The sequence below is a fragment of the Ranitomeya variabilis genome, chromosome 4 (assembly GCF_051348905.1).
Source record: "Ranitomeya variabilis isolate aRanVar5 chromosome 4, aRanVar5.hap1, whole genome shotgun sequence".
NCBI classification, from domain to species: Eukaryota; Metazoa; Chordata; class Amphibia; order Anura; family Dendrobatidae; genus Ranitomeya; species Ranitomeya variabilis.
Window position 1 is genome coordinate 566351566 of NC_135235.1, and position 20147 is coordinate 566371712.

Here is a 20147-nt window from a genome sequence, read left to right on the forward strand (position 1 = left end):
GGATCTGGCATGTCTAATTTCAGAGTGAAGATCCCTTTATTCTTGGTGAAATAAGCCACTACCTAAGGAGTCTGACAGTGTCTCTCTCTCTTAGAGATGATAGGTCTAATGCGTAAGGTTTCTCCTTGTGGAGAGTGGCATACCAGCTCTGGCTTGTAAAGGTAAGGACTAGTGATGAGCGAATATACTCGGTACTCGAGATTTCCCGAGCACGCTTGGATGTCCTCCGAGGATTTGTAAGTGCGCGGAGATTTAGTTTTCAGCGCCGCAGCTGAATCATTTACATCTGTTAATCAGCTTGATTACATGTAGGGATTCCCTAGCAACCAGGCAACCCCCACATGTACTTATGCTGGCTAACAGATGTAAATCATTCAGCTGCAGCGCTGAAAACTAAATCTCCGAGCACTTACAAATCCTCGGAGGTCACCCGAGCGTGCTCGGGAAATATCGAGTACCGAGTATATTCGCTCATCACTAGTAAGGAGGCTTATTCATCATGCAATGCTCCTCTGGGAAAGTTAATATGCAAATTGCCTCTTCATGAGAACCCTTACCCCTTAGACCTCAGTCCAGAGCCTCTCACCTAGCCAAATCAGTTCTCATGCTTCGCACTGACGAGGGCCAACAACCCGAAACACCGTGTCTGCGAATTAAGGTACCGATTTGGCTCCTATCCAAAGTCATATTGCAAGACTCGTTAAAGGGTTGATTATGACTTGTAGGATCGCTATAACAGGTGGCGCTATAGAGTTCAAGCCCTCTTTTTCTCTGAAGAGGCAATTTGCATATTAGAGATTATCAAAATTCTCAACAGAGCCAAGTGCTCCTGTGTATGGGGGAGTTGACAGAGATAACTGTTGGCCGAGTTATAACTACTATAATATTGCCTCCTATGTGCAAAAATATACCTTTTACAATACTGCCCTCTTTCTACAAGAACATGACTTCTATAATACTGCCTTGTATGTACAAAAATATAGCTACCATAATACTGCCACCTGTGTACAAGAAAGTTAGAACTAATTCTATGCAACAGAATAGAACTATAATAATGCTGCCCCTATGCAGGGCAACATAACTACTATAATACTGCCCCCATGTAGAATAATATAAGTACCGTACTATAATACACCCTATGTACAATAATAAGTACAATAATACTGCCCCTATGCTGGGCAATACAACTAGGATACTGCTCCTATGTACAATAATATAAGTACTATAATACGCCCCTGTGTACAAAAATAACACTGATACAATAATGCCCTTATGTACAATAATATATTAGTACTATAATATTGCTTGTTTATGAAAGAATATAGCTACTATAATACTGCCCCCCATGTGCAAGAATATAATTACTAGAATACTGCGCACATGTACAAGAATATAACCACTATAATACTGTCCCTATGTACAATATAACTACTATAATACTGCCCCCCATGTGCAAGAATATAATTACTATAATACTGCCCACATGTACAAGAATATAACTACTATAATACTGTCCCTATGTACAAGAATATAACTAATAATAATAATAATAATTTTATTTATATAGCACCAACATATTCCGCAGCGCTTTACAAATTCAAAATATAATACTGCCCTCTATGTGCAGGGATATTACAACTATAATACTGTCCCTATGTACAAGAATATATTTACTATAATACTGCCCCCTATGTACAGTAATATAACTACTATAATACTGCCCCTATGTACAAGAATATAACTACTATAATACTGCCCTCTATGTGCAGGAATATATGATACTGCCCCTATGTACAAGAATATAACCACTATAATACTGTCACTATGTACAGGAATATAACTACTATAATATTCCCCACTATATACAAGAATATAACCACTATAATACTGCCTCTATGTACAAGAATATAACTACTATAATACTGCCCATGTACAAGAGTATAACAACTATAATACTGTTCCCATGTACAAGAATATAACTACTATAATACATCCTCTAACTGATATTCTCATAATAATGTAAGGACAGATGAAAAGCTCTTTCTATTTAAACTAATGAGAGAAAGGAATATCAGCCCATAATGTCAAGTAACAAAATCCCGCTCTGTGGACACATTTTTAATAAAACTTTAATAATTAACAACAACACTAGAAAACACAATAAATAACCATTTGCAGTTCATAAAATCAGAGAACAATAAATATGCATGTGGACTTAATACACATTAACCCCTTAATCCCATATGACGTACTATCCCGTCGAGGTGACCTGGGACTTAATTCCCAGTGACGGGATAGTACGTCATATGCAGTCAGCTGCGCTCACGGGGGGGAGTGCGGCCGATCGCGGCCGGGTGTTAGCTGACTATCGCAGCTGACTATCGCAGCTGACATCCAGCACTATGTGCCAGGAGCGGTCACGGACGGCTCCTCGCACATTAACCCCCGGAACACTGCAATCAAACGTGATCGCAGAGTTCCGGGGGCATAAGGAAGCATTGCGCAGGGAGGGGGCGATGTGCTCACCTTGTACCGAGCGTCTCCTCCCTGCAGACCCCGGATCCAAAATGGGGCTACTTCCGGGTCCTGCAGGGAGGTGGCTTACAAGCGCCAGCTCAAAGCAGGCGCTGGTAAGCCAGGAGCAGGGCACGCCAGATCGCTGATCTGACACAGTGCTCTGAAAAGTGTCAGATCGGCGATCTGTCACTAAAATGTGATGTCCCCCCCCGGGACAATGTGATAATGTAAAAAAATAAATAATTCCTAAATAAAGAAAAAAATATATATATATTGTTCCCATAAATATATTTCTTTACCTAAATAAAAAAAAAAACAAAAGTACACGTTTAGTATCGCCGCGTCCGTAGCGACCCGACTTATAAAACTGTCCCACTAGTTAACCCCTTCAGTGAACACCGTAAAAAAAAAAAAAAACTGGCAAAAAACCAAGCTTTATTATCATACCGCCGAACAAAAAGTGAAACACCACACGATCAAAAAAGACAGATATAAATAACCATGGCACCACTGAAAACGTCATCTTGTCCCGCGAAAAACGAGCCGCCATACAGCATCATCAGCAAAAAAATAAAAAAGTTATAGTCCTCGGAATAAATCGATGCAAAAATATTTTTTTCTATAAAATAGTTTTTAATAGTATAAAAGCGCCAAAACATAAAAAAATGATATAAATGAGGTATCGCTTTAATCGTACTGACCCGAAGAATAAAACTGCTTTATCAATTTTACCAAACATTAAACCGTATAAACGCCCCCCACAGAAGAAATTCATGAATAGCTGGTTTTTGGTCATTCTGCCTCACACAAATCGGAATAAAAGGCGATCAAAAAATGTCACGTGCCCGAAAATTGTACCAATAAAAACGTCAACTCGTCCTGCAAAAAACAAGACCTCACATGACTCTGTGGACAAAAATATGGAAAAATTATAGCTCTCAAAATGTGGAGACGCAAAAACTATTTTTTGTAATAAAAAGCGTCTTTTAGTGTGTGACAGCTGCCAATCATAAAAATCCGCTAAAAAACCCACTATAAAAGTAAATCAAACCCCCCTTCATAACCCCCTTAGTTAGGGAAAAATAACAAAATTAAAAAAATGTAGTTTATTTCCATTTTCCCATTGGGGTTAGGGCTAGGGTTGGGGCTAGGGTTGGGGCTACAGTTAGGGTTGGGGCTACAGTTAGGGTTGGGATAAGGGTTAGGGGTGTGTCAGGGTTAGGGGTGTGGTTAGGGTTATGGTTGGGATTAGGGTTAGGGGTGTGTTGGAGTTAGGGGTGTGGTTAGGGTTGGGATTAGGGGTGTGTTGGGGTTAGGGGTGTGGTTGGGGTTAGGGGTGTGGTTGGGATTAGGGTTTCAGTTACAATTGGGAGTTTCCACTGTTTAGGCACATCAGGGCTCTCCAAACGCGACATGGCGTCCGATCTCAATTCCAGCCAATTCTGCATTGAAAAAGTAAAAAACAGTGCTCCTTCCCTTCCGAGCTCTCCCATGCGCCCAAACAGGGGTTTACCCCAACATATGGGGTATCAGCGTGCTCAGGACAAATTGGACAACAACTTTTGGGGTCCAATTTCTCTTGTTACCCTTGGGAAAATAAAAATTTGGGGGGCTAAAAAAACATTTTTGTTGGAAAAAAAAGATTTTTTATTTTCACGGCTCCGCGCTATAAACTGTAGTGAAACACTTGGGGGTTCAAAGTTCTCACAACACATCTAGATAAGTTCCTTGGGGGGTCTAGTTTCCAATATGGGGTCACTTGTGGGGGGTTTCTACTGTTTAGGTACATCAGGGGCTCTGCAAATGCAAAGTGACGCCTGCAGACCAATCCATCTAAGTCTGCATTCCAAATGGCGCTCTTTCCCTTCCGAGCTCTGCCATGTGCCCAAACGGTGGTTCCCCCCACATATAGGGTATCAGCGTACTCAGGACAAATTGGACAACTTTTGGGGTCCAATTTCTCCTATTACCCTTGGGAAAAAACAAAACTGGGGGCTAAAAAATAATTTTTGTGGAAAAAAAAAGAATTTTTATTTTCACGGCTCTGCGTTATAAACTGTAGTGAAACACTTGGGGGTTCAAAGCTCTCACAACACATCTAGATGAGTTCCTTAGGGGGTCGCCTTTCCAAAATGGTGTCACTTGTGGGGGGTTTCAATGTTTAGGCACATCAGGGGCTCTCCAAATGCAAAACATGGCGTCCCATCTCAATTCCAGTCAATTTTGCATTGAAAAGTCAAATGGCGCTCCTTCCCTTCCGAGCTCTGCCATGCGCCCAAACAGTTGTTTACCCCCACATATGGGGTATCAGCGTACTCAGGACAAATTGCACAACAACTTTTGGGGTCCAATTTCTTCTCTTACAATTGAAAAAATTAAAAATTGGGGGCGAAAAAATCATTTTTGTGAAAAAAATATGATTTTTTATTTTTACGGCTCTGCATTATAAACTTCCGTGAAGCACTTGGTTGGTCAAAGTGCTCACCACCACACATCTAGATAAGTTCCAAACTCAGGTAGATCCTTTCCCAAGCTCATAGAAACCTTTGCACAGTTTGGTTTAAAGGGAACTGGTCACCAGAAAAAAAAACGCTAATAACCTGCAGATATGTGGTTAATCTGCTGATTAATAGCATTAGTAAGCTGCTTGTTAGGCAATCCCTGCATGTGTTGTGGCTGTCGTATAGCCGCGAGACATGCAGCCATGGCGACTTGAACATAGTATTCAAGCAATTCAAAGATACTCTATATGCACTCGAGCATGCTCGGATAACCCCTTATCTAAACACATTCGCAGTAGTTGTCCTGGAGCAAGAAACAACAGCATTCAGGTGCAGCTCCTAGAGGTTGTTAACAGAAAGCAAGGACCTACCTTCATGTCGGTTTGTGTTTGTAGCCACAGGTAAAATTCTTGATATCATGAAAGTAATAAGCAGGGTGAGATATTACTTAAGGTACCTTCACACTAAACAACTTTCCAAAGAGAACGACAACGATCCTAAAATTTAGCTGTAGAAATTAGAGTATGTAATATTTAGTCAACAAGATCACCCAAAGAATACTTCCTCCCCGTCTGTTCCTGTTTTAGGCTATGTGCACATGTTGCGGATTAGGCTTAGAAATTTCTAGTGCGGATTCTGCATCCCTCGGCAGAAAACGCAGGTGCGGATTTGTCGCGTTTTTTTGGGCGGATTTACTGCGTTTTTTACCCCTGCGGATTTCTATAATGGAATGGGTACAAAAACGCTGCAGATCTGCAAAAAAGAAGTGACATGCTACTTCTTTTAATCCGCAGCATTTCCACACGGAATTTCCCGCACCATCAGCACAGCTTTTTTTTTCACATTGACTTACAATGTACTGTAAATCACTTGCGGATCTGCAGCGTTTATGAACCGCAAAAAACAGCTGTGGATCCGCAGGAAATCAGCAACGTGTGCACATAGCCTTAAGGTACCTTCACACTAAACGACTTTGCAACGATAACGATAGCGATCCGTGACGTTGCAGCGTCCTGGTTAGCGATCTCGTTGTGTTTGACAAGCAGCAGCGATCTGGATCCCGCCGTGATATCGCTGGTCGGAGCTAGAAGTCCAGAACTTTATTTGGTCGTCAGATCGGCGTGTATCGTCGTGTTTGACAGCAAAAGCAACGATGCCAGCAATGTTTCTTCATGGAGCGAACTGGAGCGAACAACCAGCGAGAACGATAAGTACGTCACTGAATCGCTCCTGCATCGTTCTGCTGTTGCCGGTGTCTGACGTCTCCTAGCGACCTAAACAGCGACGCTGCAGCGATCGGCTCGTTGTCTATATCGCTGCAGCGTCGCTTAATGTGACGGTACCTTTAGTAGAGGCGATGAATCACTCATTTCTACATTTAGAAGGAAGCTGTCACAGAAGCCATAAAAATGTCACAGAAGAAAATGAAAGAGGAAGATATGTCACAACAAAGGATCGTATGGTTATGCAAGCGAGTCAGGTGCATGAAAAATAAGGACAAACCGTAGCTAAGGAAAGCCTCACTTATAATCCATATTGAATAGGAGCCTAAGGCTTACCACTTTGTGGCAAAGTAGTCCCAACTTTCTCACACACTGTACAATGTGTGTCACGCTCGCGCCCTGACTGGTGGGCGTGAGCTCGGGGGGTTTGTGGCCCCACTGTGCCACAAACCAGACTACCCTGGAAGGGGCGTGACTATGACAGCTGCCTGGGTTTTCACTGGAGCCTCTGATGGTGAGGTCAGGCTTGTGCAGCAGGCAGCTGCCAGGTGCTACTCCAGGGCGGTGTCTGGCTGTGGCTGCTGATCCCACTTGGGAGACAGGAATACCAGGATTGGTGCAGGCATCAGGCAGGACTGGCAGAAGAGCACGGCTGAAACTCAGACGAGTAGGCTGGCATGGCTGAGACAGGGCAGGCAGAGACACGGCAGAGAACACAGGGCTGGCAGGAACACAGGACTGGCAGGGACGGCAGGAAACACAGGACTGGCTAGGATGGCAGGAAGCACAGGACTGGAAGGCACGGCAGGAACGGTAGGACTGGCAGGAACACGGGATTGGCAGGCACGGCAGAGAACACAGGACTGGTTGATGTGGTGTAAGAAGGACCAGGTAGGGACCTGTTCACACTAGAGGTGCAGGTACGGATATGTAGTTAGGAGGAACAGGTAGGGACCTGTTCACACAGGAGATGTAGGTATGGAAATAAACCAGAAGGAAGGGAGAATGAAGGAACAGGTAGAGACCTGTTCACACAGGAAGAGAACCGCAAGGCTGCGGATAGGAAAGGTGGAGCAGCAAGAGATAGCGCAGCAATAAAAGCAAAGCAGAGCAGAACCACAAGGAATGTGGAGAAGAGCTGCAGCAAGAGATTCTTACATCAACGGAGCGGAGCAGAGATGAACGGAGCAGAACCGCAAGGAATGCGGAGAGGAGCTGCAGAAAGAGATTCTTACAGCAACGGGAGCGGAGCAGAGATGAACGGAGCAGAGCCGCAAGGAATGCGGAGAGGAGCTGCAGAAAGATTCTTACAGCAACGGGAGCGGAGCAGAGATGAACGGAGCAGAGCCGCAAGGAATGCGTAGAGGAGCTGCAGAAAGAGATTCTTACAGCAACGGGAGCGGAGCAGAGATGAACGGAGCAGAGCCGCAAGGAATGCGGAGAGGAGCTGCAGAAAGAGATTCTTACAGCAACGGGAGCGGAGTAGAGATGAATGGAGCAGAACCGCAAGGAATGCAGAGGGGAGCTGCAGAAAGAGATTCTTACAGCAACGGGAGCGGAGCAGAGAAGAACGGAGCAGAACCGCAGGAGTGCGGATCAGAGGTAAAAGCCACAAAGGTACAGAGCAAGCAGAGCTGCAAGAGTGCAGAGTGTAAGCAGACTGAGAACACAAGGAAAGACACAGCAGGGAAGGAAGCCACAGACAAGGAGACAGAGATAAGACTAAGTACAGACAAGGCAATGGAACAAGACACAAGGACAAAGACACAGGGACCAGGATATTCTGCCTCCTGGAGGGCGGACAACAAGACCAAGGCAAAAATACAGAGAAAAGCCTCCAGCGAGGGAGTAACATAGAGCAAGGCCTGGCAAACTAAGCAGCTAGACACTAACTGAGCAAACACATTGCACAGGCCCAGAACACTGGGTGGAGCTGCACTATATACTGGAGGCCTCTTGGTAATTGGTCAGGAACAGATTAGACAGATGCACCTGATATAAGAACCAGAGAGTTCAGGCGCCGCCCCCCTATACACAAAGCCATGAAGCATGCAGAGAGCAGAGACACAGAACATGGAGCCGGCATAAAACAGAAACCACATCATGGCCTGGAGCAGTGGGTAAGATAGTGTGAGAGATGAGAGGCCATGCTGTGATGCCAGCAGAGTTGTTACAATGTGCATTAATAAAGGTGCTTGAAAACATTTTTTAACCATGTCCCTCAAATCCTATTCTTATTTTTTGAATGGGTCTGCCTAAAATTTAGCTGTAGAAATTAGAGTATGTAATATTTAGTCAACAAGATCACCCAAAGAATACTTCCTCCCCGTCTGTTCCTGTTTTAGGCTATGTGCACATGTTGCGGATTAGGCTTAGAAAACGCAGGTGCGGATTTGTCGTGTTTTTTTGTGCGGATTTACTGCGTTTTTTACCCCTGCGGATTTCTATAATGGAATGGGTACAAAAACGCTGCAGATCTGCAAAAAAGAAGTGACATGCTACTTCTTTTAATCCGCAGCATTTCCACACGGAATTTCCCGCACCATCAGCACAGCTTTTTTTTTCACATTGACTTACATTGTACTGTAAATCACTTGCGGATCTGCAGCGTTTATGAACCGCAAAAAACAGCTGTGGATCCGCAGGAAATCAGCAACGTGTGCACATAGCCTTAAGGTACCTTCACACTAAACGACTTTGCAACGATAACGATAGCGATCCGTGACGTTGCAGCGTCCTGGATAGCGATATCGTTGTGTTTGACACGCAGCAGCGATCTGGATCCCGCTGTGATATCGCTGGTCGGAGCTAGAAGTCCAGAACTTTATTTGGTCGTCAGATTGGCGTGTATCGTCGTGTTTGACAGCAAAAGCAACGATGCCAGGAATGTTTTACAATGGTAACCAGGGTAAGTATCGGGTTACTAAGCGCAGGGCCGCGCTTAGTAACCCGATATTTACCCTGGTTACCATTGTAAATGTAAAAAAAAAACCAGTACATACTCACCTTCTGATGTCCGTCAGGTCCCTGGCCGTCTGCTTCCCTGCACTGACTGTGAGCGCCGGCCGGCTATATGTTGTAGCCCTAATGCTGGCACAGGTAAAGGAACACTGTGAGGAAACACAACAGGAGCTGAACAGGTGCAAATTAGAGTTCTTCATCCATCCCCACTTGCATGCTGGTGTTTTTCCAGGAGAAATACCAACTAGGTTACATCAATGATTCCACACTTGTCCCTATAGACAAATTCTATCACCTCTTCAAAAAATTTCAGTAGGCAACACACATCCCTCATTAGCTGCCAATGATAGATTTCCAACTAACACACAATCCCACTTGACTGCTGCATGATATAATCCGTCATCACTTTATGCTGTTTGTACAAATTCTGCAACGTATACAGCATTGAATTCCAGCAGGTTGCGACATTGCAAACCAGGTGGAGCTTTAGCAGGTGCTCAGTGTCTCTGCTGGATGGCAGTTTGTATTGTCGTATCATGCAACAATTGAAGCTGCCATCTAAATGTAGCAGAGCTAGACGCACCGCGGGACAAATAGATTATCTTTTTGTCACAGAGGTAAGGAATAATGTTGTTTATTATTTTAATTCTGTTACAGGGGACATTGGCTTCAGTGGATGGGCGATGACGCGAGTGTGGTTTAATTTTAAATTTTTTTAAAAAGTCTGTGTCATTCTTTCAATTAAAAGAATTTATTCTGGGTGTATGTGATTTTTTATACAATCTAACTGTGGGGTTAGTAATGGGGGCATCTTATAGACACATCTCAAATAACTGACCTTTAGACTTGATGTCACCTGACAATACAAAGGTGACATCAACCCGCCAGCTATCACCCCACTTGCCACCACAAGGGCAAGTGGGAAGAGCAAGGCTAAGTGCCAGAATTAGCACATCTTATGGATGCACCATTTTGGGGGTGGCTGAGAACTGATGTTTTTAGTCTGAAGGGGATCAATATTCATGGTCACTTCCATGGCTATTAATATCAGTCCGAAGCGGTCTGCCTAGCCTTTGCTGGTTTATTAATTATAGGGGGAGCCTCTTTTATTTTTTGGGGGGTCCCCCATTTTAATAAGTACTAATGCCTTAGTATACAGCTGTGAGCTGATTTTAATAGCCTCGGAAGCTTCATTGGTACTACCCCTTTCCCAGGCTATAAACATCTACCCTGAAATGTCTGCTTTCTCTCCGATGGTTAATTAAATGTCAGGGGAGCCCACACCGTTTTTTTCAGAGAATAATTAAGTATGCAAAAAATACATGTACAGTAGGCTGCACAAGCACTGTACTAACTATATATGTGACTGACATCTTTATTTCTATCCTATGTGTATATATCTATTCTATTTTGTCAGGTCACACTGTGATTTTACTGTACACGGCAGATGAATTGCTGGCTTTTCAACAGACATCGGTGTGTAAAAATCAGACGGCACTCGCATGGTTCGAGTAGCATGAGATTTATTTCTCGCACCCATTGACTTGCATTGGTGAGTCTCGTCCTAGATACGAGGACATTCACAGCATACTGTCGTTTTTGTATCTCAGTCCGATTTCGGCTGAGAAAAAAAATCGCAGATGAGCTGTGACTCATTGACCAATGTTAATCTGAGGGCAATTCAATTTTCTATTTCTAGTTTTTCTCACAGATGAGTATAAGCCCTAAGGCACCAGGCCTGTGCTTGTTCTTAGCTGGACAGTAGGTGATGATCAAGTCAAACTGTGAGAAGAGTGACCATTCAGCGTTGCAGGGATTCAGTCCACGGGCTAACTGAAGATATACCAGATTTTTATGCTCCGTATAGATGGTTGCCAGGAACTTAGCATCCTCAAGTAGGGTTCATCAATCACAAACACCAATAAAATAATTCTGTTTTTCTGAAGTAAACTTCTTGGAGATTAAGCCGTAGCAATTTCTTGATCAAGCGGAATTTTGCTAGAGAACTGCTCTAACACCAAGAGCTGAAGCATCTACTTCAAGAAAAAGGCCTCATGGCATCAGGATAGTGTAAAATGGACGAAAAAGGAAAAACAAGATTAAAGTTCCTGGAAGGCTTGAACAGCGAAATCTAAACAGTTCCAAGAACCACTGTAAAGTATTTTTTAATTAACTAGAGGTAATAGTTTTCAAAACTGAGGAATCTTTGTAGAGCTTTGGTACTAACGGATTGTGGCCAATCCAAAATAATAGAAACCTTCTCTGGATCCATATGAGATGATGTATCTGAGAAACAGCAGCTCACGGCAGTCACAGACCTTTTTCCAACTTGCTATACAGATGGTTTTGACATTCTCTTCAGAATGGAGCCAAAATGAATTGAATAGGAGTCTAGATTAGGATGTCACTCAGATAGACTAGGACGTGCTGATACAGAATATCACAGAACCTCATTATCAAAATGTTGAGAAGTAAAAGGAGATAGATATATCTGCTTGACTGCGCTGCTGATGGAAAAGAAGCTGTAGTGGAAGTATATAATAGCTTATTATATGTTTCAAGTTCATACCAAACTCTTTTTCAAAAATAGACTGCATACTGGTTTGTTGTCTATTTTTGAGAAAGAGTTGGATACAAACTTGAAACAAGTAATAAAGCTACGAATAAGTACCACCACAGTTGACTCACAGTTGCAAAAATAGTACAAATAAGTCCTCCATATCCAAAGACAACAATGTTGATGACAAGGCACCTTTAGAATCTATGTTCTGAGCATTCTGCTAGACTCAGCTGGTGCGATGGATCCACTAAGGCCTCTTTCACACTTCCGTCTTTTCTCTCCCGTCAAAATCCGTCGAGTTTCAAAAAAACAGGATCCTGCAAATTTTTCTGCAGGATCCTGTTTTTTTCCCATAGACTTGTATTAGTGACGGATTGTGACGGATGGCTATCCGTTTAACCCTTCGTGCACTGGATCCGTCAGAAAATAGCGGTCCGTAGGGGGCGGAGAAAACGTTCCGAGGAACGCTTTTTCTGCACATCGGAAAATCGCTCAGCGACGGGTTCTGCGCTGTCCGTCGTCGGCTATAATGGAAGCCTATGGACGCAGGATCCGTCGCTGACCGTCAAATACAGGAATCCAGAGACGTATCCCGTTTTTCCACTCTGAGCATGCCCGGAAGGATTTTCAAGTCCGGGATAAAGAGTCTCTCTCTCTCGAATTTCATACCTCAAATTCAAGCAGAAACTCATATGATGCATTCGTCATTACACTGGATGCGTTAGTAACGTTTTCCACTATTTTAACGACGTCCGTCGATGCGTCATTTCACTGCATTATGACGCACCGCAAAAGACGAAAGTGTCAAACAAGCCTAAGCTGCAAGTTGGGGTGTACACACGAGCCGAGGGAGGTGGCACACCAGTAAGGACCAGGAAAATGGGCTATGCCAGACTTTAAGAAATCAAGCGGAGCAGGACATACTTGAACCCAAGTGAGTTTTCAGAGATGATTACAGCATAATGTGAACAGTTTCTAAATAACAGTTTGTAATGCTTATAACAAACAATGGGATAACCAAAAGGTCTGAGAAGCAGTAGACGCAAGTTGTAGAAATCCCAGGAAAATGCAGAGATGATGGAAATGTAATATGAATAGTCTCTAAATAACCGTTTGAAATGCTTAGAGTAAATAGCTGGTTAAGCAGCAGGTGTGAGGAGCAGTAGATGCAAGCATTAGAAATCACAGGAGTTTGATGAGATGATTATAGCTACAGAAACTGTATACAGTGGGGGAAATAAGTATTTGATCCCTTGCTGATTTTGTAAGTTTTCCTACTGACAAAGACATGAACAGTCTATAATTTTAAGGGTAGGTTAATTTTAATATTGAGAGATAGAATATGAAAAATAAAATCCTGAAAATCCCATTGTATAAATGATATAAATTTATTTACATTTTGCAGTGAGAAATAAGTATTTGATTCCCTACTAACCGTTAAGAGTTTTGGCTCCTACAGATCAGTTAGGGTATGTTTCCACAGTCAGGAATGGCTCAGCATTTGCTCAGGATTTGAAGGATTTGACGCAGGTAAAATCTGCTCCAAATCTGCAACTGAGATCACTGGCAGTTCACCTGCGTTTTTGATGCATTTTTCATGCGGAATTGTGTGTGTTTTTGTAAGCTAAATAAAGATATACAAAAAAAAAAAAAATAATAATAATTGTGATGTAATTTCCTTGTTCAACCTCTTCTTTTACATACTCCATTGAAGAATACACACACATAGATAGATGCATCTATAGATAGATAATAGATAGATAGATAACACTGGTCAATTTTTCTGGCAAAAGGTTTTAAAACATATTTTAAGTCAATTTTGGCTGCTGATTACGAATATGAACTCCGTTTTTGGCTATCACATCAGGATTTCGAGATATTTTCAATTTTTGATTAAAATTACTCCTATCTAACGTTTTATGATAAAAACACATGATTTTCGGTACTACATTTTGTATATTTTTAATCAAAGAAAAACAAAGATTACAAAGTCTATGTACAGCAAATCAAATATACTTACAGAATTAAACTATAAAATATAAAAACACATATATATGGCATACAGATGAATGACAAATGGCAGTTATTTGAACTTTCTTTCCTTGGCTGATCTGTGATGTACAGCTTCTGGGTTGTCTCTCATCAAGCTCCAGCAATGGTCAGCCATCATATGTGAGTCCCACCGGCCTTGATACCGCTCTTCCATTGTTTTAATGTCCTGATGAAAACGCTCCCCTTGTTCCTCGCTCACATCCCCAAGGTTCTCTGGAAAAAAGTCCAAATGGCTGTGTAAATAGTGAATCTTGATACTCATTCTACATCCAAGATTTCGCAGACTCATTAGTAGCTCTTCCACAATCTCTTCATAGTTGTCCGCTTTCTTATTCCCTAGAAAATTCTGCACCACATTACAAAATGCATTCCAAGCTCTTTCTTCTGTCTCATTCATTGATGTGATAAAATTTGGGTCTCTCATAAGTGTTCTTATTTGAGGTCCATCAAATATTCCAGCCTTTTTCTTCTCTTCACTAAGACCAGGAAAAGTTGAACGTATATAGTTAAAGCATTCTCCACTGTGATTGAGAGCTTTGATGGACTGCTTCATCAATCCAAGATTTATGTGTAAGGGAGGAAAGACAATGTTCTTCCTATCCACTAGAGGATCATAGATGACATTCTTATCACCAGATGCCAAACTCTGTCGCTGAGGCCATTCAGTTTTCACCCAATGCTCTGCTGTAGCTCTACTGTCCCAGTAGCACAGAAAACAAGGGTGTTATCATAACAAATGGGAATTATGCATGTTCAAAGAAAACAAAGATATTCTCACATTTATTGGGAGACTAAATGAAAACTAAATTTACCTTAGTGAACCGTATAAACCGGCACTTTTCATACACTACTTATATTTATCATGGAATTCTTGAAAATGGGCTATATACCTGTAGCGCAAAAAAGTGATGTGATAGAGAAATTATAAGATCAGATTTGAATTCAGCACCCTCCAATTAGTCTAAAACTGTTCTTAAAGGCAATGCCAGAACATTTTTTTGTTGTAGACCAGTATAATAGATAGATATACCGTATATACACACGAGTATAAGCCGAGATTTTCAGCCCAAATTTTTGGGCTGAAAGTGCCCCTCTCGGCTTATACTTGAGTCACGGTCGGCGGGTGAGGGGGAGAGAGGTCTGTCACATACTCACCTGTTTCCGGGGCTCCTGGCGCTCCACCTGCCTGTCCCATGGTCTTCGGGTGCCGCAGCTCTTCCCCTGTTCAGCGGTCACGTGGGACCGCTCATTAAGTCTACGTTCACATTTGCAGTCTGCGCCGCAGCGTCGGGCGCCGCAGCGTCGCCGCATGCGTCATGCGCCCCTATATTTAACATGGGGGCGCATGGACATGCGTCGCACTTGCGTTTTGCGCCGCATGCGTCACTGCGGCACACGCGTCCGGGCGCAGAGGACGCAGCAAGTTGCATTTTTGCTGCGTCCAAAATCAATCAAAAAAAGGACGCATGCGGCGCAAAACGCAGCGTTGTGCATGCGTTTTGCTGCATTTTTGTTTGCGTTGTGCGTTGCGGCACCGACGCTGCGGCGCACAACGCAAATGTGAACGTAGCCTAACCCCTTCCTGACGTCGGACGGGATAGTACGTCCGACGTCAGGTCCCCCGCTTTGATGCAGGGCTCCGCGGTAAGCCCGCATCAAAGCTGGGACATGCCAGCTGTTTTGAACAGCTGACATGTGCCCGCAATAGCGGCGGGTGAAAACGCGATTCACCCGCCGCTATTAACTAGTTAAATGCCGCTGTCAAACGCAGACAGCAGCATTTAACTACCGCATCCGGCCGGGCGGCCGGAAATGACATCATCGCCGACCCCCGTCACATGATCGGGGGTCGGCGATGCTTCAGAATTGTAACCATAGAGGTCCTTGAGACCTCTATGGTTACTGATCGCCGGTAGCTGTGAGCGCCACCCTGTGGTCGGCGCTCACAGCACACCTGATTTTCTGCTGCATAGCAGCGATCTGATGATCGCTGTTATGTAGCAGAGCCGATCGGGCTGTGCCTGCTTCTAGCCTCCCATGGAGGCTATTGAAGCATGGCAAAAGTAAAAAAAAAAAAGTAAAAAAAAATGTGAAAAAAATAAAAAAAACATAAAAGTTTAAATCACCCCCCTTTCGCCCCAATCAAAATAAATCAATAAAAAAAAAATCAAACCTACACATATTTGGTATCGCCGCGTTCAGAATCGCCCAATCTATCAATAAAAAAAAAGCATTAACCTGATCGCTAAATGACGTAATGAGAAAAAAATCCGAAACGCCAGAATTACGTTTTTTGGTCGCCGTGACATTGCATTAAAATGCAATAACGGGCGATCAAAAGAACGTATCTGCACCAAAATGGTATCATTAAAAACGCCAGCTCGGCACGCAAAAAATAACCCCTCAACCGACCCCAGATCATGAAAAATGGAGACGCTATGAGTATCAGAAAATGGCGCAATTTTTTTTTCTTTTTGGAAATTTTTTTCACCACTTAGGTAAAAAATAACCTAGTCATGTTAGGTGTCTATGAACTCGTAATGACCTGGAGAATCATAATGGCAGGTCAGTTTTAGCATTTAGTGAACCTAGCAAAAAATCCAAGCAAAAAACAAGTGTGGGATTGCACTTTTTTTGCAATTTCACCGCACTTGGAATTTTTTTCCCGTTTTCTAGTACACGACATGGTAAAACCAATGATGTCGTTCAAAAGTACAACTCGTCCCGCAAAAAATAAGCCCTCACATGGCCAAATTGACGGAAAAATAAAAAAGTTATGGCTCTGGGAAGGAGGGGAGTGAAAAACGAATACGGAAAAACGGAAAATCCCACGGTCGTGAAGGGGTTAAAGTTATGAATATGGACTCCACTCCCATAGGGGTGGAGCCACATATTCATTCCTTGTAATGAGCGGTAACGGTGACCGCTGACAGAGGAAGAGGCTGCGGCACCCGGAGACCATCTGTCCGGGATAAGGAGCCAGGGACGCCGGGAGCAGGTATTACATATTTACCTGTCCACGTTCCACACGCCGGGCGCCGCTCCGTCTTCCCGTCCTCTTGCTCTGACTGTTCAGGTTTATTCTCGCACCTCAATACCCGGCACTGCAGCTGGCACTTGGGACCGGAGTATGCGGCTGCATGTATTTTTATGCAGCTGAACGCTCCGGTCCCAAGTGCCAGTGCCGGGTATTGAGGTGCGAGACTCGTGCGAGTTTCTCGCAAGTGTGTACCCGGCCTTAAACGCAATATCTGTTTAAATAGAAAAAAAAATGGCGTGGGCTCCTGTGCAATTTTCTGCGCCAGACAGGGAAAGCCAGCAACTGGGGGACCGATGTTTGTAGCCTGGGAAGGGGCTCATATGCATGGAGCTTCCCAGGCTATGAATATCAGACCGCAGCTGTACATTTAGCCTTCACTGGCTATTAAAATAGGGGGACCCCCCAAAAAAATTACGTGGGGTCCCCCTATAATTTATAGCCAGAAAGGCTATGCAGACAGCTGCGGGCTGATATTCACAGCCTAGAGAGGGAACATGGATATTGCCCCCCCCCCCCCGGCTACAAATACCAGCTCCCAGCCGCCCCAGAAATGGCACATCTATAAGATGCGCCAATTCTAACGCTTAGCCTCCCTCTTCCCACTGCCCTGTAGCGGTGGCACATGGGTAACAGGAGGTTAATGTCACCTTTGTAAGGGGACATTAAGCCTGCTTCGTAATGGAGAGGCATCAATAAGACTCCAACCATTACTAATCCTATAGTTCAGTGTTTTTCAACCAGTGTGCCGCGGCACACTAGTGTGCCGCGACACATGGTCGGGTGTGCCGCGGGGAACGGGAGTCAGCTGTTCTCTGTGCCGACTGTCAAGCTGACAGCCGGCACAGAGAAGCTGCAGCGCGCCGGCTCCCGCAGATCAATTGTACTCGCAGACATCTACCAGCTGCGAGTACAATTGAGGCTCTGACTGCCAGGTCAGAGCGACGCCAGCAGCGTGATCAAGTCATGTGATCACGCTGTTGACGTCACTATCCGGCGCGCAGGAGAAAGAAGAGACTTGGTGGTAAGTGCTCCTGTGCTGTGGAGCTGAAGACACCGAAGATTCAGCGTGGGGTGGGTTTATGGGGAGTATGTGGGGGGATTTATTAAGTGTGGGGGGATTTATTCAGTGTGGGGGGGGGGATTTATTCAGTGTGTGGGGGGATTTATTCAGTGTGTGTGGGGGATTTATTCAGTGTGTACGTGGGGGGGGGCTGGAATTTATTTAGCATGTGTGGGGCAGGGTGCATTTATTCTGTGGAAGGGGATGGATTTATTCTATCGGAAGGGCAGTGGATATATTCTGTGGGGGTGAGTGGGGAGATGGGGGTGGACACAGTAGCGAGGGGAAAAATGTGTGCTGACAGTACTGGGAGCAACGGTGATGGGATGTGTGAGGACAGTATGGGGAGTCGGGGGAATGTGTGAGGGGGGAATGTGTGAGGAGGAAATATGGAGAGAGCAAAGGGGTATGTTAGCAGGGGGGGGGGATGTACAGGAGGAGGCTATTAGAAATGTGTGCAGACAGTATGGGGGGATGAAAGTGTGAGTGGACACATAATAGATACTGAGTAGTGTGAGGGTAACAGCCAGGAGGAGACAGTATGCCAAGTAGGAGGAGTGTAATGAAGGGGCACAGTAGAGAGACTGGGCTCTCTATGAGGGACACCGAATGAGAAGGCAGTGTGAAGTATGGAAAAGAGAGAGAGGGTAGTGTGGATGGCATGTACCATAAGAGGGACAGTGAGGGTCATATTATGTGCTGGGAATAAAGTGAGGGGCAATTATTTACTCAGAGGCTCAGCCTAGGGCAGATATTGTTATTCCGGAGCATTATAATAACACTGCTATCTTTAAGGGTGTTGTGTCGGGATGTGCTGCAGAAGACAGGAGAAGATGGAAGTCTGCAGAAACGAGCTCTGCCGGTGGATGAGAAGAGTCATCATGGCATCTGGACAAGGTGAAGATGAAAAGAAAGAGGCGACTCCACAAACAACGTCATCTATCAGGTACCTGGATGTAAATGTGTTTTTTTGTGATACTAATTCTCATTTTTATTTGTTAGGAACATTAAAGGGGATGTCCAAGGTTGTGATGAGTCTGCAGTCATACTATGTGACTGCAGACTTCTGAATTCTCACAGTGCACACTGCTATCATAATTCTCTGATGTTGGTGATTTACATACATGCGGTCACGTGCTGACTAGACATGTGTGGCCTCATTCAATGAAAATGAATTGACTGAGGCCGGACACGTCTAGTTAGAATGTGACCAGAAGTATCCAAATCACATACTTGTGCTGTCATGACCGTCCACTCTGGCCACCGGCAAGGGAGAATCCTGAAAGTGTGCAGTGCTTGCGCTGTGAGAATTCAGAAGCCTGCAGTCACATAGAATGACTGCAGACTTTCATCTCAAACCTGGACGCACCATTTTGTGCCATTTTGGTTGGTGGTGTGCCTCGGGATTTTTTAAGTATAAAAAGTGTGCCGCGGCTCAAAAAAGGTTGAAAATCACTGCTATAGTTGGTAAAGAGTTAATAAAGTATTTTAATGAAATAAAACACCACACAGTTTTGCCATCTTTAGTACACTGGTAATCCAAGCGAAGCCATAGATCTTCTGGAAAAAAAAAATAATAATAAAGCAACAGTATACTCCCTGTGTCCGACGCAGTCCTTAATAATGAGTGTCCCACGACGAGTCCAGCTCTGCTACATCTGGATGCCTGACATCCAGAGAAAGCAGAGCTTGTAGATAACTCTCCGGTGATCACCTACACTCTAGCTCTCGCGGTCAGCTGACCATGAGAACCTGCCTAGGGTGACCTGAGACAACACCCAGTCACGTGCACGGTAGTTCTCGCGGTAAGCTAAGTTATCACGAGAACTGCAGTGGATGCGGACTTAAGGCGGTGTGACAAGGTAAGACCTTATTTAAATTAGCAGACATGCATAGTAAGCTGCGTTTACGCAGTTATTACACATGTGACTAATCATTTGATGCGGTTTTACAGCATCTAATGATAGTCTATGGTAAATAGTGGAGACGGGATTTCATGAAATTCCCTCCACTATGGTGTAACAGCTGGACCCTGCATGTTTGACGCTGCGGCTGTACGCAGCGTTTCCTGACCGTGGAAATATACCCTTAAACGCTCCTAATCAGTTCATTACCTGCATTAAAGAAAGCTGATAATCAACTTTATAAAAGACTCCTGTCCACAGACTCAATTAATCAAACAGACTCTAACCTCTACAACATGGGCAAGACCAAAGAGCTTTATAAGGATGTC

The 20147-nt window shown here is 44.0% G+C and overlaps 1 protein-coding gene across 4 annotated transcripts in view; it reads right to left on the reverse strand.

Annotated features, from left to right (window-relative positions):
• LOC143765791 (chloride channel CLIC-like protein 1) overlaps positions 1-20147 on the reverse strand; it is a 347463-nt gene that overhangs the window by 276431 nt on the left and 50885 nt on the right. For 2 of the 4 annotated variants that reach the window (XM_077252825.1, XM_077252827.1), the window contains exon 1: positions 5390-5469. The exons of the other annotated variants lie outside the window; for them this stretch is intronic. In XM_077252825.1, coding sequence (XP_077108940.1) covers positions 5390-5438 — 49 coding nt within the window. In that variant the 5' untranslated portion in view covers positions 5439-5469. Of the gene's footprint in view, positions 1-5389; positions 5470-20147 lie in introns of those variants that run through there. 4 annotated transcript variants of the gene reach the window in all.